Genomic DNA, 20,703 nt, shown 5'->3' with positions numbered 1-20,703 from the left:
ACAGATAGAGCGTCTTCTCTGCCACCGAACACACCTCAACAAATCTACATCAACTGAAGTCATACAGAGGACATTCCCTGCCCATTTGGAATGAAACTGGGAATCAATAACAGAGGGAGAACAGGAAAGTCCCCACACATTTGGGAATTGTATTTGAAGCCGCTCATTCCAGTTTGTCATTCGGACCCTTGTTACAGAAGCGAAGAGTTTAGGAAGAGTCCTGTTGTGGGCTAAAAGCATTGCAGGCTGTGCAGAAGGAAAGCTTGCTCTGAATGTTTCAAGCTGAGTATTGTTGAGGGCGAGGGTGGATTCCTCCCAACTCTCATTAAAGCTTTTACTACACCAGCAAAGGAAGCTCACTCAGCTAGCTGATTGTTCACAGTTAGTTCTGGGGGCTGATTGGATCTGGGCATGTGACGGAAGTTGCCTCCCAGCCATTGGTGGCAATCGGAGAAGCCTCAGAGAAGGCAGGGGTAGGACAGCTGCCTGATGTGTTTGAAGCCTAACCCAAGGGCAGATGCACCCCTGATCCTTTTCAGTCCTGCTCCATGTAGTAAAAGGTCCAACAGAATTGCTTCCTCTTCCACAGTGTCTCCTCTAATTGCACCACCTGTGAGATAAAGCACTCCTATCTGGACAGACAGAGGAGTTTGATTTGGGGTGTGTGTGTGTGATTGCTTCTTGGGGTAGACTGACACTTTGCTTGTCCTTCCTTGTGTTAGCCCAAGATGCGGTACATCGTAAGTGGACCATTGACGTGTCTTTATACTTTGTGTTTTTGTTCCCAGTTTCAGAATACAGGAACAAATGCAGTGCCCTTCATGGAAGGAAGAGATGTGGAAGTTTGTCCTGGAGCAACTCTGGCAGGAGGAAGCTTCATTATGAGCATACTGGGTATGAGCTTCCACCTTCATGCCTCCAGGAGGATAATGGGAACATGGGGATGAGGGATGTCCATGATGAATCCCAGGTCAGGTAGTAAGTGACCAGGCAGCCTGGGTTGTGGGCAGCAGCCCCTGGACCACTCTGTGTGGCCTTCCTTTTCTTCTCTCACTGGAAAACTGAAGAACAGTGGATGAGGCATATACTGGTAGAGCAGTCCTCATTCTCACCCTGGCATCAGGGAGGAGGGGCGGGGGTGTAGAAGCCTTCCTAAGCATTGATGGAAACCTCCTTCTCCCCCTTTACCAGCACACCTTATTCAGCCCACCGTGACCACAGGAGAGGGAAATGGCATGATGAAGAGCCTACCCATGTGACTCTGTGGAGAGAGGAAAGGACTCGAGGGAGAGAAATGGGGAAGGAGATACGAGATGGAGTGAAGAGGAGATGGTTCAAAGTGACAGTGAGTTTCTTGGAAAGGTCTGCATTAAGTAGGCTCTTCTGGAACCTGAAAGAAGGAAAATGACGTTAAACAGCATCCGTTAAACACACACCTCCACTTGCAGGAGAGCTTCCGAATGGAAAGAAAGTGGATTCTGGAAATCAGTATTGAGTGCAGAAACATGGACTCATGCTTTAGAAGTCTTTTAATGCTAGGCAAGAAAATAGCACTTGGCTGGGTCTGTCCTCCATCCTAATTCCTTGCTGTCTCCTCCACTCTGACTCTTTCTTTTTATCCTTAGATTCCATATGGGAGAAAGTATGACAAGGCATGGCTAATGAATTCAATCCAGGGCCATTGCAGTGTCCCCTTCACCCCGGTCGATGTAAGAGAGGATGGTGAAGCCAGCTGAGTGGGCACAGGGGAGGGGGAGAGGCCTGGCTCAGCAGGGGCCATTGTCATCTGATACCATTGCTTCTGCCCTCACTGCCTGTGTAGTTCCACTACATCAGAAATCGGGCCCGGTTCTTTGTCCAGGATGCAGGCACGGCCTCTGCATTGAAGGATGTCAGCTACAAGATTTGCGATGACAATGATGTAAAGGTGTGTGCTAGGGGCTGTCCCTGTACCATGTCTTGGGGAGGGAGGATGGACTAGGGGCTGGTTGTCATCTTTGGGATTAGTGGGCCTGTTGTTGACCCTACCTCTCCTTCCCACAGATATTGGTCTTAGTCAGCCCTTCTGCTGTACCCTACTCTGTGCAGAATAAGTTCTCAGCAGAGCAAGTGGAGCAGCTAAAGGTAGTGCAGATTCAAGGCATGCTGTGTGCCCACTCCCCAGATCCTACCTGCTCTCACCTCCTGACTCGATGACTCTTGTCACCACGCCCCCCACACAGCCTCAGAGCCACTTTCTCCATCTCTGCCTCTGCAGTTGACCATGAGAAAACGATATGATGTCTCCCAGCAAGCTCTCGACCTCCAGAAGCTCCGATTTGATCCAGGTATTACCGACCACAGTAATTCTAGGGCAGGTGAGGGCAGAGGGGTTTTCCTGGGACGAGGAGGTAGGGATTCAGCTTGGGGAGGGTTTTTCTTATTTGCTCTTTTAAATTATACATATGAGAGTAGAACGCATTTTAGTAGATTATACGTACATAGAGTATAACTTATTCTACTTAGGATGCCACTCTTGTGGTCATACAGGATGTGGAGTTATCTTGGTTATGTATACGAATACAAGGCTAGGGAAGTTATGTCCTATTAATTCTACTGTCTTTCCTTTTCCGCTCCCCACTCCCTTCCCTTTGTTTCCTTTGGTCTAATCCAGGGGATTTCTGTTATTCCTCTTCCAACCTCCCTTGTTTGCGGTTAGCATCCATAAATCAAAGATGACATTCGGCCTTTGTTTTTGGAGGGGGATTGGCTTACTTAGCATCATATTCCCCAGTTCCATCCATTCACAGGCAAATGCCATAATTTTATTCTGTATGACTGAGTAATATTCCCTTGTGTATATATACCATGTTTTCTTTATCCATTCATCCCTTGAAGGACACCTAGGTTCCTTCCATAGCTTGGCTGTTGTGAGTTGAGCTGCTATAAACATGGATGTGACTTTGTCGCTGTAGTATGCTATTAACAATTTTAAGACCTTTAGGTATAAACCAAGGAGTGCGATAACCGAGTCACATGGTGGTTCCATTCCAAGGTTTCTAAGGACTCTCCGTACTGCTTTCCATAGTGGCTGCGCGAATCTGCAGTCCCACCAGCAATGTATGAGAGTACGTTTCTCCCCACATCCTCGCTAACATTTATAGTTACTTGCATTCTTGATAATTGCCATTCTGACTGGAGGGAGATAGAATCTCCGTGTAGTTTTGATTTGCATTTCTCTAATTGCTATAGATGTTGGATGCGTTTTCATATACCTTTTGAGCATTCATATTTCTTCTTCTGTAAAGTGTTTGTTCAGTTCCTTTGCCCATTTATGCATTGGTTTATATATTTTTCGAGTGGTAATGTTGTAGGGACAAACGAGACAAGGCACCGAAGATAGCAGGAAACAGTTTTATTTGGCTGCAGCCAGGTTCAGAGGGCACAACTTTTGCTGAAATCAATTAATCCCCTGAACCCTGAGTTCAGGGAGTTTCAGAGTTTTATACCCAGTGTGTAAGGGGAGGGGCCCAGAAGTTCACAGTCTGCAGAAGTTCACATAATAGCAGCTTTTTCTTTCACTGTTCTGGGCAAGTTAACTCTTCAAGGACAACACTTGAGAAGGGGAGAGCTTCTTCTCTCCTTTCTTTCCTCCCCCTGCCAGCTGTTACCATGGAGCCCAATTGTATCTTATCTTAAAAATATAGACATCTCTGTGAAGCCCAGCTCAAGGCCAGAGGCCTTGTTTGCACATTTCTTCAAAGTACTATACTGGATACATTTGTGAAAACTAGTAATGGGGTGCCCAGCACCTGGAGTCCTGGTATCTTCTCGGCCAGTGGCCAAGTAAACAGGGTGACACGAAAATAGGAAGTTTATCTACATTGGACTCTTTCTCAGAGACTCTTTTGCTGACAGTCCTAAAATCAGCCATGGTGAAGAGGGCTTTTCTGTGGAGAAAGGGGGTGCCACTTCAGTAAGTTTTCCGAGTTGTTTGTGTACTGTGGAAATTAATGCCTTACCTGAGGTACTGGTGGTGAAGATTTTCTCCCCATGTGTAGGATCTCTGTACACGTTCTTGATTGTTTCCTGTGCTGTGAAAAAGCTTTTCCACTTGATACCATCCCGTTTGTTGATTCTTGATTTTACTCCTTGTGCTTTTGGAGTCTTCTTGAGGACTGACATGTTGAAATGTTGGAGACTTGGGCTTACTTTTTCTATTTGTAAGTGCAGGGTCTCTGGTCTAATGCCTATGTCCTCGATCCACTTAGAGTTGAGTCTTTTGAAGGGTAAGAGAGAGGGGTTCAATTTCGTTCTATTATAGCATATGGATTTCTCATTTTCTCAGCACCACTCCTTAAAGAGGCTATCCTTTCTCCAATGTAAGTTAATGGTGCCTTTGTCTAGGATGAGATAACTGTATTATGTGGGTGTGTCTCTGTGTCTTCTATTGGTCCATTGGTTCCATTGGTCTTCATGTCTGTTTTGGTGACAATACCATACTGTTTTTATTACTATAACTCCTTGGTATTATTTAATGTCTGCTACTGTGATGCCTCCTGTGTCACTTTTCATGCTAAGGATTGCTTTGGCTATTCTGGGCCTCGTGTTTTTCCAAATGAACTTCATGATTGTTTTTCTATTTCTGTGAAGAACGTCATTGAGATCTTTATAGGAATTGCATTAAAACTGTATAATGCTTTTGGCCGTTTTGATAATTTTGCTTCTGCCTATCCAGGAACGTGGGAGATCTTCCCATTTTCTGAGGTCTAATTCAATTTCTTTCATTAGCATTCTGTAGTTTTTGTTATAGGTATCTTTCACCTCTTTTATTAGGTTGATTCCCACACATTTTATTTATTTATTTTTTGAGGCTATTGTAACGGGGATAGTATGTGTGATTTCTCTTTCAGCCAATATCCTTGGTGTATAGAATATGATTGATTTATTGGTGTTGATTTTAAACACTGCTATTTTGCTGAATTTGTTTATGAGTTGCAGGAGCCTACCAGTAGAGTTTTGGGGGTCTTCTAAATATAGAATCATGTCTTCGGCGAATTGGGATAGTTTGAGCTCCTCCTCCTCTTCTTCTTCTACCTTCTTCCTTCTTCCTTCTTCCTTCTTCCTTCTTTCTTCTTCTTCTTCATTCTTATGTGGGGAGGGTTTGTGCTGGCACTGATCCAGCTGGACCCCTCTTACCCTTCTGATTCCCTTGTCTTGGCTTCCCAAAGACCTGGTGGGCTGTGACATTGACATGATCCTGAATCGAAGAAACTGCATGTTTGCTACCCTGCAGATCATTGAAAGGAATTTCCCAGAGGTGAGACCTTAGGCCCAGGGCCAGTATTTAGATAGACGGGTGGAAGGGATGGCATTTAGGGCAGATGTGCCCACCAGGTGCTAGAAAGTCCCCATCACTCTTATGCTTCCTCCCCCAAGCTGCTGTCCCTGAACTTGCAAAACAACAAACTGTACCGGCTGGATGGCCTGTCTGACATTGTAGAGAAAGCCCCCCATGTCAAGATCCTGAACCTCTCCAAAAATGAGGTGAGAAGAGAGAGCCAGATGAAAAAAAAAAAATTGCATTGAGGGTGGCTGGTAGTGCACAGCAGGGTGCTGGCAGGAGGCAGACAAAGGCAACTGGAGTGAGGGTCCCAGAGTCTGGGTGCAGGTTCCCAGGTGTCCCTCTCTCCCTGGGTCTCCTTAACCGGTTCCCTCCCCATCTTTCTCAGCTGAGGACCTCCAAGGAGTTGGAGAAGCTGAAAGGGATGGAGCTGGAAGAGCTGTGGCTAGAAGGGAACCCTCTGTGCAGTGACTTCCCAGAGCAGTCTGCTTATGTAAGGTAGATAATGCCTGGTAACACCTGTCACCCTTCCTGGGGACCTTTGCCTCCTGGGAGCCGGAGCTCCCCCTGAAGTCCACCTCTGCAGGAGGATGCAACCTTGGCCCTCTGGAAGGATCACAGGCCACACCCTCTCCTCTATCTGTGTCCCTCAGCTGTGCCCACAGGTCTGCTTTCCTTCTTGCAACCTGCTCCCCTTTTTCAGCTGGACTGGGGTGTGTTTCCCGCCCCTCTGCACTGGCTTCCTCCAGCAAGCCCTCCGAAGATGGGGCTGGGCTTTCCTCCCCTGTCCTATGAGTGGCCCTTCTTCTCATGTTCCATAAAGGTCCCCCTTCCTGTCCCAGGCTGACATGGAGATTTTATGCCCGTGCAGAGGACCAGGGTGGCTACCATCACAACATCTGTTCCTCTAAGCCATTGGTGGGAACTGTTTCCTCCTTGGGGAGAAACAGGGGTTCCCTGAGTCAAGGAGCCAGAGGTGGGCCACTGACAGCGAGCAGAGGCCTTCCCAAGACAGGAGGGGAAGGCAGAGGGCAAAGGAGGGGCAGGAGGAGGAGGAGAAGGCGGGAGCACAGGCCACTCAGGAGCACTGCTGCTCTCTCCCCCACTCCACATCCCACCTGGTCCCTCAGAGCAGCCCTGGGTAGCCCAAGTCGAGATGCTTCCTTGGGCAAGACACTGACTCAGACAGGCACAGGTGCACAGGGACCACCATGAGGGAACCTGGTGCTCATAAGAGGGGGCCACAGACCCTCTGTCACATGCTGAGCTGGTGCCTGATTCTTCACTATTGGTGCTGGGAATGACACTTCCCCTGGGGGCGGCTCCTTTTCCCATACCTGGCCCCCTCTGGGCCCACACAGGAGACAGAGGCTGAACCTGCATCCTGTGGGCCCCAGCCCAGCAGGTACATGTTTGCATTCCTGCCTGGGGCTGCAGGGCCAGCTAGGGGCAGGTGAAGGAATGGGCTGCAGTAGGGCAGCTGGTTTCTTCTCACTTCTGCCTTGACCTCCAGCACCAGGGGGCAGCATCTTCCCCTTCTCTTTGCTTTGCTTCCTCTTTCCCCATCCCTCCATCCCCTGCCTTCACTCCCTTTCTGTGGCCATACCCCTGCCTTCCCCTGCCTGCCTCACTCACCAAACCCCCACCCCCACCCAGCATCCTATCCTGGGAGGCGAGAGTATGACCTGGTCTTGGTCTGGCCAGGCCAGGCCATGCCACGCGGAAGGCTGGACACCCAGCACAGTAGCAGAGCCCTGGTCTCCCACCCCATTCCCTGCTCCCTTCAGAGCCTTCCATGGGGGGACCCGGAAGAAGGTAAGGGAGGCAGGGTGGGCCCTGGAGGAGGGGGCCAGGCCAGTGTAGATGGGAGGTACCCAGGGGGAGGGAGAGGGAGGAGAGCAAGAGGGAGAGAGTGTGCACAACCCTCCACTGTCACCTCACTTCATTAGATTTTTCATTTGCACAGTGCTATCCAGGATTGTTTCCCCAATTTGTTACGCCTGGTAAGTACGCACTTCCGGTCTTGTCTCCTCTTACTCACATGCCTGACCTCCTTGCTGGCCCCAGGCCTTGTGGGCCTTGCCTAGATTACGTGTGCGTGTGCACCAGACCCTCATTTTTCTTAAAGGGCATGGATTCTCCATGGCATGGACATTTTCCCTAGGGAGAACACACGTGCACACACCCATACACACCCACTCACAGGGTGCATATACTGGTAGAGATTTCCAAGAGCTCATGATGCAGACACCAAGTGTGATCTCACCCATGGATTTTCCAGGGCCTATTTATACGTGGCCTCTGGCCCCTGTTTCCCCTTGGGCCTGTTCAACTCCTTGCTCATGCAGTGCCACCACCCTGAGCTGCACTGCTGACTTCCTCTTCCCTTCTCAAGGATGGCCAGGAGTTACCCACACCAATTGTCGTCAACCTTGAGGCCCCCAAGTTAATAAAACCCTGCACGGTGAGAAAGAAGCACCAAAAGAGATGGGGGTGTTGCAGGGTAGGCTCTAGCCACCACAGAGACTAAAATGACCTTTTAATTCCAGGAAGACTCTAAAGGAACTGAGACCCTAAAGAATCTAGTTCTGCAATTCCTGCAAGAGTAAGTCCCCTGAGACCTTGAGGAAGGGGAGGCCTGGGACAGTGTGGGCTACCGTAGCACAGGTCTGCACATAGGAGTTTTCTGGTCTCCTCTGGGCCCTCAGCCACAGAGTTAGCCTGTCCTCTTTGCTCCCTCACAGGTATTACTTGATCTATGATCACGGAGATCGAGAGGGTCTCCTCAGTGCTTACCACAACAAGGCATGCTTCTCTCTGACCATTCCCTTCCATCCTAAGGACTCAGCCCAGTGAGTATCTGTGATTAGCTCTGCCCTGGTCTGGGGCACTGTGACTCCCCCCACATCCCCGCAGACACATGCCAGCTCCTTGCCACACTGGCACTGGCTGGACCACGATTATTTGCTCCTCTTTTTCTCCTAGGAAGAGCTTGTGCAGATTCGCCAAGGATAGCAAGAATATGAGAAAGCTCAGGAATTCCTGTAAGTGTGTGATGGGGAAGACTGGGCAGCGGCAGCATAAGGGGGTGTCAAAGGGTCAGTCACGGGGGTCAAGGGCAAGGGTGTGGCAGCCCCCCTCATCTTTGCTTCTCCTGTCCTCTACAGACCAGTGGAAGCAACTGAAGCACACAAAACATGACATCTTGGATACCCTCTGCGTGCTGCCCAAGACTCGGCATGACCTCAGCTCCTTTGTGGTGGACATGTGGTTCCACACGGTGAGCACCTGCTTCCTCCCTGGGGTGGGACCAGAAAGCTGGAGGAGGGTAGGAGGTTAAGCAGATCCTGAGTTCCTGCATTGCCCCCTTTCAGGAAACAATGCTCTGCTTCTCTGTGAATGGTTTGTTCAAGGAAGGTGAGTGTCTATACAACCCCCTCAGATCGCCTGCTGCTCCCTCCCCTGGGTGGGCACCCTCTCAGAACTCCCCCAGCTTCCCTGATTCTGGGCCTTTCCTTCCTGTTCTTCCCTGGGGGCTCTTCCCTCGGTGCTCCCACTCTGCCCACAAAGCATCCTGGTCTGAACGTGGTCCATGCCTGTCTGCCCCACAGCTCCGGTGTGTGTTAGGGACATAGGCTGTGGGGTTCCATGGCTCTCCTCCCAGGTCCTTACTCTGTGGCCTTGGACCAACTAACTTGACCTCTCTTTTTCGCCATTTTTAAAATGGGGCTAGTAGAACCCATCTCTTGGGCAGGTGTGAGATGAAGATCAAGTGAACTTTTGAAGTGGTTTTCACAGGGCCCAACATGTGGTAGGGGCCCTATCGCTGGGAGTGGATTGTTCCAGTTGTCTTCCCCATTCCTGCTGTGCCCTCCTGACTCCAAGTGAACAATTGTCTGGGTCTGGCCTCCTCCAGTGGAAGAGCCCGACTGGGGGATGCTGTTTGAGCATGTGTAAAGCATGTGCAACTCCAAGGGAGTGTTGTTTGTTGTCCTTGAAGTGGAAGGAAAGTCTCAGGGATGTGTTCATGCCTTTACCCGGACCTTCGTTGCTACTCCTGGCAGCAATTCCAGGTGAGTGCTATGGGGCGGGTGAGAGCACCATTCTCAGCCTGGGACCAGTGGTATAGGAATGTGGTGGCAGAGTCATCAGGATATTCTCCACATAGTGGAAGACCAACAGGTAGATCCAATGAGCAGTCTAGCCTAGTGGTTAAGACTAAGGGCTTTTAACGGGGAATGACAGTTCTCTTCCTGATCCCAACACTCACTATGTCCTTGGTCAAATTACTTGACCTTTCGGTGAGACCCACTGTCCTCCCCTGAAAATGGGGACAAGAGTACCCAGGCTCTGGGGCTGCTGTGTAGGAGAAAATGCATTGGGGTTAAATCTACAAGTCCACTGGGCATGGCGGCACATGCCTGTAATCCCAGCAGCTTGGGAGGCTGAGGCAAGAAGATCACGAGTTCAAAGCCAGCCTCAGCAAAAGCGAGGTGCTAAGTAACTCAGTGAGACCCTGTGTCTAACAAAAACAATACAAAATAGGGCTGGGGATGTGGCTCAGTGGTTGAGTACCCCTGAGTTCAATTCCCAGTACCACCCCCCCCCCGCCCCGCAAAAAAATCTACAAATCCAGTGAAGCTGGTACAAAATCTCTCCAAAGGTGGGCACTATGGGTAGGAGCCTAGGAATCTGGGAGGCAGCTATAGTAGGGATATTGGAGGAATCCAGATGCTGCGTGGCAGTGGTTAAGGAGGTAGGCAGTGTGGGGTTATCTGCCTGGCCAGTTGTTTCAGGGAGTATTTGTTATTTTTTTCTCTCTCCAGCCTGTGCATCGTAAACGACCAGCTGCTTGTGAGGGATGCCAGCCCTGGTGAGATCCAAAGTGCCTTCTCCATCCCCATGCCCACACACTGCTCCAGCTTCATGTCCACCCTCTCCCAAGAGCAGCAAGAAACTGTGCAGGCTTTCTCCATCCAGTCTGGGATGAAACTTGAGTGGTCTCAGAAGTGAGTGTTGGGTATAAATGTGAGTGGGGCAGGGGAGTGAATAATGGAAACTCCCAGGATATTTGGGGGAAAAACCTGTGGGTATTTGTTGCTCAGTAAAAGTGGGCCCATGAAAAAAGTAGCACACTTTTTTACTGATGTATGTAAAGTATATCAAAAATAGTATAATGCTCAAATGTCATCACCTTCCATAAGAAGAGTCCAAAAGAACCCATCATGACAAGCCACTAGAACAAATATACAAGTTCAGCAAGTATTCAACATCAATGCACAAATTTCATGGGTATTTCTATGTACTTGCAGTAAACAATCCAAAATGAAATTAAGAAAACAAGCCCATTTACAGTAGCATCAAAAAGGGTAAAACAAGGCTGGGGCTGTAGCTCAGTGGTAGAGTGCTTGCTTAGCATGGGTGAGGCACTGGGTTCGACCCTTGGCGAAAGAAAGAGAGAGAGAGAGAGAGAGAGAGAGAGAGAGAGAGAGAGAGAGAGGGGGGGAGGGTGGGAGAGAGGGAGGGTGGGTGGGTGGGAGGGAGGAAGGAAGGAAGGAAGGAAGGAAGGAAGGAAGGAAGGAAGGAAGGAAAGATATTGTGATCACCTACAACTAACTAAAAAAATATTTTTAAAAGGATTAAAACACTTAGGAGCAAATGTAATCAAAGAAAGTAAAATCACATGTGCTGAAATCGTTGGCAAAGCATGGCTGAAGAAAAAAAGTAAAGAAGATGTAAGTAAGGGGAAAGACATCTCATGTTCCCAGGGTGGAAGACGTAATGTCAGTAAGGTGCCAGTGCTGTCCAGAGGAATCTTCGGATTCAACACAACCCCTACCAAAATCCCCAATGGTTCCTTTGCAGGAGTTGACAAGGTGATCCTAATGTTTATATGGAAATGCAGCAGATGCAGGATAGCCAGAATAGTTTCAAAGGAAAAGAACAATGTTAGGAGACTCACATTACCAACTTCAAAACCTGCTACAAAGCTGTAGCAATCAAGACCTTGTGGTACCAGCATACACACAAACATGACTCTATGGAAATGAACTGAGAGTCTACCTAATGCACCTTTACATTTATGGCCCAATTGTCTATCATCTGGGCTGTTGGAAAAAAGTGCCATGGAGTTATAAAATCAAAAAGGCGTGAACAAGGGGCACCAGGATGATTGAATATCCACTTGCAAAGCCATGAATTTGGACCCACACACCCAAGTCACACTGTAAGCAAACAGTGACTGAAAGTGATGAAGGACTTAAAAGAGCCACAGCTATACAACCCAAAGAAGAAAACATGGGTATAAATCATCATGACCTTGAATTAGGCATCTATTTCTTAGGTACACGGCAGAAACTCAAGGAACCAAAGAAGAATAGGTAAATTGGACTTCCTAGAGTTCATAGAATTTAAAAGCTTTTGTACATCATTGGATTCTATCAAGAAAGTGCAAAGACAGCTGACAGAATGAGAGACAGTTTTGCAGATCACACATCTGGCAAGAACACATGAACGTTTCTTAAAACTCCACCATAAAAAGACAAACATCCCAGGGAAAATGGGGAGAGGGCTTGACTAGGCATTTCTCCAAAGAAGAAATGCACACATGGCCACAGAGCCCTTGAAGAATTTCTCATCATCATTAGTCAGTAGGGAAATGCCAAGCAAAGCCATAGTGAGTTGGCTCTTCACATCCAGTAGGATGGCTTTAATTAATAAAATGAAAGTGAACAAGTGTGGCTGAAGATGTGGGGAAATTGGAAATCTCCCATTATACTGGTGGGAATATAAAATGGAACAGTCTCTGGGGGAAACATTTTGGCAGTTCCTCAGATAGTTAAACACGGAGTTACTGTATAGCCTGGTAATCCCACTCCTGAGTATATATACCATGAGCAATAAAAACGTGAACTCAAAAAAATTTTACTCGAATGTTTGTAGCAGAATTGTTTGTATTGGCCAGAAAGTAGAAACAGCTCAGATGCCTTCTTGCTGATGAACGCATAGGTAAATGTGGTACATACATCTAGCGGAATATCATTCAATCGTTAAGAAGAACATAGTGCTGATACATGCTATGTCAAGGATGAATCCTGACAACATCATGCTATGTGAAGAAAACAGTCACAAAAGGCCACGTACTGTATGGTTCTGCTTATATGAAATGTCCAGGATAGGCAAAGCCAAAGAGACAAAAAGCAGAATAGTGGTCGCCAGGGAAAATGGGGAGTGATATAAAGCTCTTGGAATCGGGTAGGTGGCATGGCTGCACAATCTTATGACTGTGCTACATGACCACTGAATTGTGTACCTTAAAAAAGTAAGTGCTGCAATGTATATCTGACATCTCAATTCAGACACAATTGGCCAGTCTTCCTCTTTGAATTTCAATTTGTTATTTTCTTGAGCATCTTTTCTTTATCAGTATGCTCGAGCTCCTTTATGCTTTTGAACACCCCTATTTTTCTGCTTTGAATTTGGGTGAGCATGAATGTTCATGACAGACATTTTCGTTTTCACAACATCTTTCTTCCTCATTACAGTGGTCCTCATTCTGGCACGTGCATCCCAGAAAAAGAGCAGCGTAGGTTAAGAGGTGGCATTTTGTGGCCAGCGTGTATGTCCTGTGGTAGTAATGGAGACCACCTGTTCTTGTTCCTCTGCAGGTGCCTGGAGGACAACCAGTGGAACTACATCAGAGCTGGTCAGGTCTTCACTATGCTCCAGGTGAGGCCTGGGGATCAAGTGGGTGAAAGATGATGTCTCTAGGCCATTGGGAAGGTAGAGACCATGTGGCCTAGGAATGGAACTTGGGGCACCTGCCTCTTCTGACATCCTGACTCCTTCCCTCCAGAACCAGGGAAAGATACCAGGGGAGGCCTTCAAACAGATGTCCTGAAAGGAGCCCTTGGATGCCATCTTCCTCTTCATGTACATTGTAGTTTTCTGTCACCAACTTAAGTCCACGCTCATCGCTGGGGTTGCAGGTCTGGCTGACTAAGAAGTCAGAGTTAACTTGTAGGCCAGGTAACATAACCTCCCAAATGGCTAGTTGTTATGTGTGTTTTCCCCACCAAAGATGGCTGTTTATCTTTACAATAAAGCTTGATATTACATGTTGTGTGCTTGTGTGTCCTGGGTTTCTTCTCTCCTGATGCAGGCATGAGCCAACAGGGCCAGGACCGAAAGGCCCTGTGCACCTCCGCTCCCATCCCGTAGACCCTGGCTGTTCTTAAGCAGATCCATCAGGCTTGCTCCAAGACAGTTTGTGAATAAATCCTCATGAGAAAAGACACATGCTACTTCTAGTGATTGGCATTTGGAGATTGTGAGACTGTGAGATGCTCTCCCCAGAGGCCTGCAGAAGCAGCCATGTGACCTGACACAATGGGGGCTTCTCAAGGGATGCTTTCTGGCTGTTGGGGGCTGTGGAAACAAGGAATGATTGAGGCATGGAACAAAGCAAAATAGGGAGGTACTTGAGGGCTGACGTATTTTACTTCTCTTTCCTAATATTTTTAGATTTTCATACACCATACCAGGTTCAGCTTTGTTTTTTGTTTGTTTGTTTTTTGTTTTTGCACAGCTGAATAGGAATCGGGCCTCTCTGCATCTCTGCCCTAGCTTCCGTTTATCTACCCCACATGCCTATCCCACCCTCTCCTCTTAGGCTGCTCCCCTAGGAATCTTCTGTTAGCACCTATAGCTGGTGTGGAAGGAGTAGTCCATTCAGGATGCCCAGCACATCCTTCACAGAATTGGAAGAAGATCCTCCATATCTGTGATTTTTTTTTTTTTTTTTTTTTACCATTGATTGAATCCATGGATACTTAGCCACTGATCTACATCCCCAGTCCTTTTTTATATCCCATTATATTTATTTTCATTTTTATTTTGATACAAGTTTTCACTAAGTTGCTCTTGTCCTCGACAAATTACTGAGGCTGGTTTTGAACTTGTGATCCTCCTGCCTCTGCCTCCTGAGCCATGGGGATATGTCCATATTCTTTAGTTGTTTCAGACACTCATGTTTTACCTCCATATGACAACAGCAGTAGTCCAAAATTTCATTTTGTGGATAGTTTTGTGGAAATTTTCCCAATGACTTATGGTTGGCAGTTCCAAATTTCAGGAAATTATTAAATATGACATCTGTCCAATTTATTGCCCACACTTCTGGAATGCTTTTACTTTTTTGGATATAAAAATAATAGTAATACAAAGTTTTCAAGTTAAAATCCTAGAAATGATGACACCTGTGAAGTACCACCAGTTGACAATAATTGCTGCATTTTTTGTATGTTTTGGCAGAAGTAACTTGACACTTTCCATTCATGATATATGTTTACATTAGGGAGCCACATATCAGAGAAAAGAGTGTTTTTAAGTAGTATCAAAATAGTAAGTATTGCTTCAGAATAAATGTAAGAAATTATAAAAATTTTTACCCTGAAAATAAAAACATTCATGACAGGACACAAATATATATATAAATGCATCACATGTTAATGCATCAGAAGAATTAACAGTAGTTAAAATTTCCAATTTATCTATTATACTGCATGGCACAAATTAATATTATTCTTAGCAAAATTTCAATGAAATTCTTCATCAAAATAGAGAAAATTACTACAATTCATTTGGAACCATACACAACCCCTAATAGCCAAAGATGTATTGAGAAACAATTTGGAGGTTTCACACTTTCTGATTTTAAATTATATTGCAAAGTTGTAGTAATCAAAGCAGTCTGATACTGGCATAAACATACAACAAGAGAACAGAATAGAGGGCCCAGAAATAAATCTAAATAAATATGTTTGCCTAATTGACAACTTCACCAAGATGATGTAATTGGAGAAAGATAATATTTTCAATGATTCTGGGGAAGTTTATTTAAAACAGTTAAACCCTAATCATATGCCATAAATAAAAGTAAATTCAAAAATGTATTGAATCCTAATATAAAGCCTGAAACTATAAAATATCAAGAAGACAAATACAGGGAATAACTCCTTGACTTTTGCCTTGTCGTTGATATATTGGATGTCACACCAAAGCTCAGACTAGAAAAATAAAGAAACTATATAAATGGGACAATATCAACTAAAAAGATTCTGCACAGCAAATTATACAATAAACAAAATGAAAAAATTAACATACAGACTGGGAAATTATATTTCAAACCAGGTATCAGATAAATGTAAAAAAATTCTTACAACCAAATAACATCAAAACCAATGTGATACTTAAAATTGGTAAAGGACATTAGAATTTTCTTCAAGTGATGCATAAAAATGAGTCAACAGGTATATGAAAATGTGCACAACATAACTAATTGTTAGGGAAATACAATTTAAAACTATTGTGAGATATATAGTTATTTTGATGGCTTTTATGAAAATAAGAAGACAATGTGGATAAAAGGGAACACTTACCCTGCTGTTTGGAATATAAATTCTTCCAGCCATAATGGAAAATAATATTGAGTTTTCTTTAAAAATTAAAACAAAACTACCATATGACTCAAACTAAAAAGTTTCTTCTCAGGAAAACGAAACAATCTGTTAGGTGAATAGAGAGGCTACATCTTGGGAACAAATCTTTACCCCTCACACATCAGATAGAGCTCTAATCTCTAGGGTATATAAAAGAACTTAAAAAGCTAAGCACCGAAAAAACAAATAACCCAATCAACAAATGGGCCAAGGACCTGAACAGACACTTCTCAGAAGATGATGTACAATCAATCAACAAATACATGAAAAAATGTTCATCATCACTAGCAATTAGAGGAATGCAAATCAAAACCACTTTAAGGTTTCATCTCACTCCAGTCAGAATAGCATACTCATACACTCATACATATGGAAATCAGTATGGAGATTTCTTGGAAAATTGAGAATGGAAGCACCATTTGACCCAGTTATCCCATTCCTCAGTCTATATATACCCAAAGTACTTAAAAACAGCATACTACAGGGACACAGCCACATCAATGTTTATAGCAGCACAATTCATAATAGCTAAACTGTGGAACCAACCTAGATGCATACACACACACACACACACACACACACACATACAATGGAACATTACTCAGCAATAAAAAAGAATAAAATCATGGCATTTGCAGGTTAATGGATGGAGTTAGAGAAGATAATGCTAAGTGAAGTTAGCCAATTCCCCCCAAAACCAAATGGTGAATGTTTTCTTTGATATAAGGAGGCTGATTCATAGTGGGATAGGGAGAGGGAGCATGGAAGGAATAGATGAACTCTAGATAGGGCAAACGGGTGGGAGGGGAAGGGAGGGGGAATGGGGTTATTAATGATGGTGGAATGTGATGATCATTATTATCCAAAATACTGCTATGAAGACACAAATTGGTATGAAAATACTTTGTATACAACCGGAGATATGAAAAATTGTGCTGTATATGTGTAATAAGAATTGTAATGCATTCTGATGTCACATTGAAAACACCTACAATATGACTCATATACCGCTTTTAGAATATACACCCAAAGGAAATTAAATTATCATTTTATAAAGACATCAGCAACCCCATGTTCACTGCAGCATTATTCACAATAACTGATATGGTAACAATTTGCATGTCCATCAACAGATGAATGGATAATGAAAAAATGCCTGTGTGTGTGTGTGTGTGTGTGTGTGTGTGTGTGTGTAAGGCCAGACCTCAGTCTTATCTCAGTCTTATGGGTTTAATAGGCATTCCAGAAAATTGAGAGTTAAAAAGTGACCGGTCTTCAAGTCTATATACGTAAGATAATGTACCTGGAGACAGGAAGTTGAGGAGTCAGCTCAGCCTTCTAAGACTATGTTATCAGAAGAGATACCAAGAAGCCAAAGATAGATAATGGAAGGTCACTAAAACTCACTGAGAACAGAAAATACTCTGTTCTGTTGTGAAAATCATATTAAGGACTCGCTCAGATGATAAGGGGCAGATGCCAGGTGGTGAGGGACAAGCCCATGCATAGAGAAGCCACTAAAGTAACCTACAGTTCACTTTATTTTATTAGCATAGAACAATCACAACCAAAGGCAGAGATTTAAGTTGGTAATGAAACATTCATTGTATGGAGAGGCATGATGAAGGAGAGCACAGACAGAACTAAAAATTCTATTGTTTATGCAATGATATCAGGAGACTAGGTCGCTGCATGAACCACAAATGCCATAAAAGCTATACACCTTTGTCTTTTGCTTGAGGTAGCCTAGGATTTCTGTACCCCACATACTCCCTCCCTGTGCTCAAGTGTAAGAATAGTCTTGTCCCTGTTGCACTGGTGCATCTGCCTGATTCTTCTAATACTCAACACAAGAAAGCACAGAATTCGTAACACATAGAGCTAAAAATGTAGCTCAGTGGTGAAGCCCTTGAGGAGCATGCATAAAGCCTGTATCCCCAGCACCTAAAAAAAATAAGAATGTGTATATATGGATACAAACATATATGCACAGGCATGTGCATGTGAACACAAACACACACACACACACACACACACACACACATTTTTCAGCCTTAAACTATTGTGGGAAACAGACCAGTTGAGAAGCAGCAAGCAGCACTCAGGAGAAATCGAACTTTATTTTATGCCATTTGTCACAGAGGAGAACAAACCCCGAATCCTGAACTCTTATCCAGTTTCTCACAATATTTATAGGTTACTTTGTGCCATAAAATTTCTAGTCTACATTACAAAAGGCCTTACTCCAGGTTTCTAGTGGGAAGTGTGTTTACAAAAGCAAAAAGCAATGAGAAACCAGCTGTCATAGGCATGGATGAATCTCTAGCTTTTTGTCTAAAGCATCTCACAGGGGTTTACATTTAAAAAGGGTAAAGTCAGACTCTTAGAGTCAGTTATTTACAACCTAAAGTCAGAATAGGAACCCATGGTTAATTAGGCTTCCTGGAGAAAGGCTCACAAAAGGGGAGGGAAACTGACCCTTTCCCCACACAATGTTTCTCACAATAACATTCTTGTAATTTCATTTTACAACCAGGTCTTGTTTTGCCATCTCATTCTCTCCTTTGATGGGTTTTTAATGTTTTTAGGAGGCATCACTTCTGTCCATGTCCTCTACGTTAAGCCACTGGTAACTCTGGAGGACCATTTGTAACTTTATGGCCTCCAGGTGTAGGAGACAAATCAGGTCAGTATGTTAAGGATTCAGGGACAAAACAGGAATGCCAGGAGGTACATGACAGAAAACAGACCTATACAGAAAATAAGAGTATTCCAGTTTTTGCAGTGTGTAGATTAGTCAGCTTCCAGAGTGACTGAAGTAGGGCCCCTTTTTTCCTCGGGGCCCCTTAGGGTGCAGCTTGTTTATTTTGAATTGTCAACTTTCCTGGTGCAGCTGAATTGGGAATGCACTCCCAAACATATGGGGCTGGTCTTACCCAGCAGCAATGACTCCAAGGGGCCAAAAGTAGGGGTAGATAAAATGACAGTGAATAGACCCCTCCAGAGGAGGTTTAGGGGCTGGACATTCCATTCTTTTACCAAAATAGCATCTCTTGGTTAAAGGGATGGGAAAATGTTTTTCAATTTTTAGATCTTCTCATATAACTCTTATTATGGAAGAAGGGCACCCATAAAGAATCTCATAAGTGGAGAATCCTGTCTGTATAATAGGGCTAGAACTAATTATTAACAAAGCAGTTGGCAACATATGATCCAGTGTAGGTGGTTTTCCTGATACAGAAGTTGAAACTTTTAGGTGATATTTAACCCTTCTACATCAATTGTACCACATTATTCATGAATGCCAGCCCATGTGCCTTTGTACTTTGGTTATAACTCCTGGCAAGTGTTCAAGAACAAGTTGGTTAAAATTGACTTTGTCTCTATCTACTATTGAGAATCTGCTGAGCCGGGTGCAGTCATGCACACCTGTAATCCCAGTGGCTTGGGAGGCTAAGGCAGGAGGATCATGAGTTCAAAGCCAGCATCTGCAAAAAACTGAGGTGCTAAGCAACTCAGTGAGACCCTGTCTCTAAATAAAATGCAAAATAAGGCTGGGGATGTGGCTTAGTGGTCGAGTGCCTGTGAGTTCAATCCCCAGTGACCTCCCCCACCAAAAAAAAAAAAAAAAAAAAAAAAAGAATCAGCTGAGATTCCTCAGGGGGCCACGCATGGGAACTTGGAAGAAGCCTCTTAACTTCTCTAGTGCTATCTGCTAGGATAGGTCAAGGTCTTGCTGATCGTAAATGGCTTTCTTTGGAAACATTAAGGGACATTTCCCTCTCCAATGATCCTCCTCTTTGCAGAATGTACACTGATTGCCTTCCTATTTTCAAGGGTCCCATTGATCCCCCTGATGCGGGAGTCATGTGGCCCAGAATTGTAAAGCCCTTAGAGAAGTCCTTTCTCTTGGCAAGCTGACTTCGGAGGGCAAGGACCAAATATTGGCTACTTTCCTTGGCCCTTTTTCTTTTCTTTTTTTTTTTTTATATTTATTTTTTGGTTGTAGTTGGACACAATACCTTTATTTTATTTATTTATATGTGATGCTAAGGTTCGAACCCAGGGCCTCACACGTGCTAGGTGAGCACTCTACTGCTGAGCCACAACCACAGGACCCTTTTTATTTTTTTAACGTTAGTCTCCATGTTTTGGTTTTATTCATCTGGCAGGCCAGGTTCAGGAGTACTGGGTTTTAAATTTAATGTCTAAAATTTTACAGTTATTTATCTCTTCCATTTAATTGAGGTAATTATTATACCTGAAGTCAGACTTATATTTTATCTAGCCTATAGGTGATTGCTCATTATCTCAAATTAACTCAGGTTATTAAATTAGAAGTTGCATTTCTGGAAAGCACTGAAAGACAACAGTTATAAAATTTACAAGGAAAATACAAAATGAAAATACAAAATAAGAGTAAAATATATATTTGATTTGTATAATATCTATAAACTAAGAAAAGCAATTTTCATAATCCCAAACCTATACTTAGCTATATATTATATTCACAGTTTATTTTAAGATCACAGTAATCCTTATTAAAAAAATCTATTTCTTGAGCTTAACTTCAAATGAACTTGAACTGTTATCTTAACAAGGATTAAGGTGAGAGTCAGAGCCTTAACTCAAGTGAGGTGGCCTCTAGACAAATCTTAGGTAAGTTGTTTAATTTCTGAAGCTGAACTCTTCCTCCTTTTAAAATATTATTTTATAAAGTTTTCATATATTGTTTCTAAGTATGTATGAACATTAAATTAACATTATCCAACATTACATCTGAATCATGAATCAAACAAAGAGAGTTTATAATGCATTTTGTGGGAAAGTGGCAACATGTCTTTATACCCCATATTGTCAACCTTTAAATAAACCAGGCTC

At 44.2% G+C, this 20,703-nt stretch overlaps 1 protein-coding gene across 1 annotated transcript; it reads left to right on the top strand.

Annotated features, from left to right (window-relative positions):
- The first annotated feature begins 883 nt into the window (after positions 1 to 883).
- LOC144250792 (nuclear RNA export factor 2-like) lies at positions 884 to 13,223 on the top strand. Its single transcript, XM_077793901.1, has 20 exons — positions 884 to 978; positions 1,192 to 1,345; positions 1,626 to 1,709; positions 1,823 to 1,927; positions 2,044 to 2,124; positions 2,258 to 2,327; positions 5,211 to 5,299; positions 5,419 to 5,526; positions 5,712 to 5,821; positions 7,290 to 7,326; positions 7,719 to 7,787; positions 7,873 to 7,928; positions 8,068 to 8,175; positions 8,309 to 8,367; positions 8,491 to 8,603; positions 8,698 to 8,740; positions 9,324 to 9,396; positions 10,150 to 10,332; positions 12,991 to 13,051; positions 13,179 to 13,223. Exons 1-20 carry the CDS (start codon positions 938 to 940, stop codon positions 13,221 to 13,223), a joined length of 1,689 nt encoding a protein of 562 aa, XP_077650027.1. The 5' UTR covers positions 884 to 937.
- Positions 13,224 to 20,703: the final 7,480 nt, after the last annotated feature.

The sequence above is a fragment of the Urocitellus parryii genome, chromosome X (genome assembly GCF_045843805.1).
Source record: "Urocitellus parryii isolate mUroPar1 chromosome X, mUroPar1.hap1, whole genome shotgun sequence".
Classification (NCBI taxonomy): Eukaryota; Metazoa; Chordata; class Mammalia; order Rodentia; family Sciuridae; genus Urocitellus; species Urocitellus parryii.
This window is presented reverse-complemented; position numbering and strand designations above follow the sequence as displayed.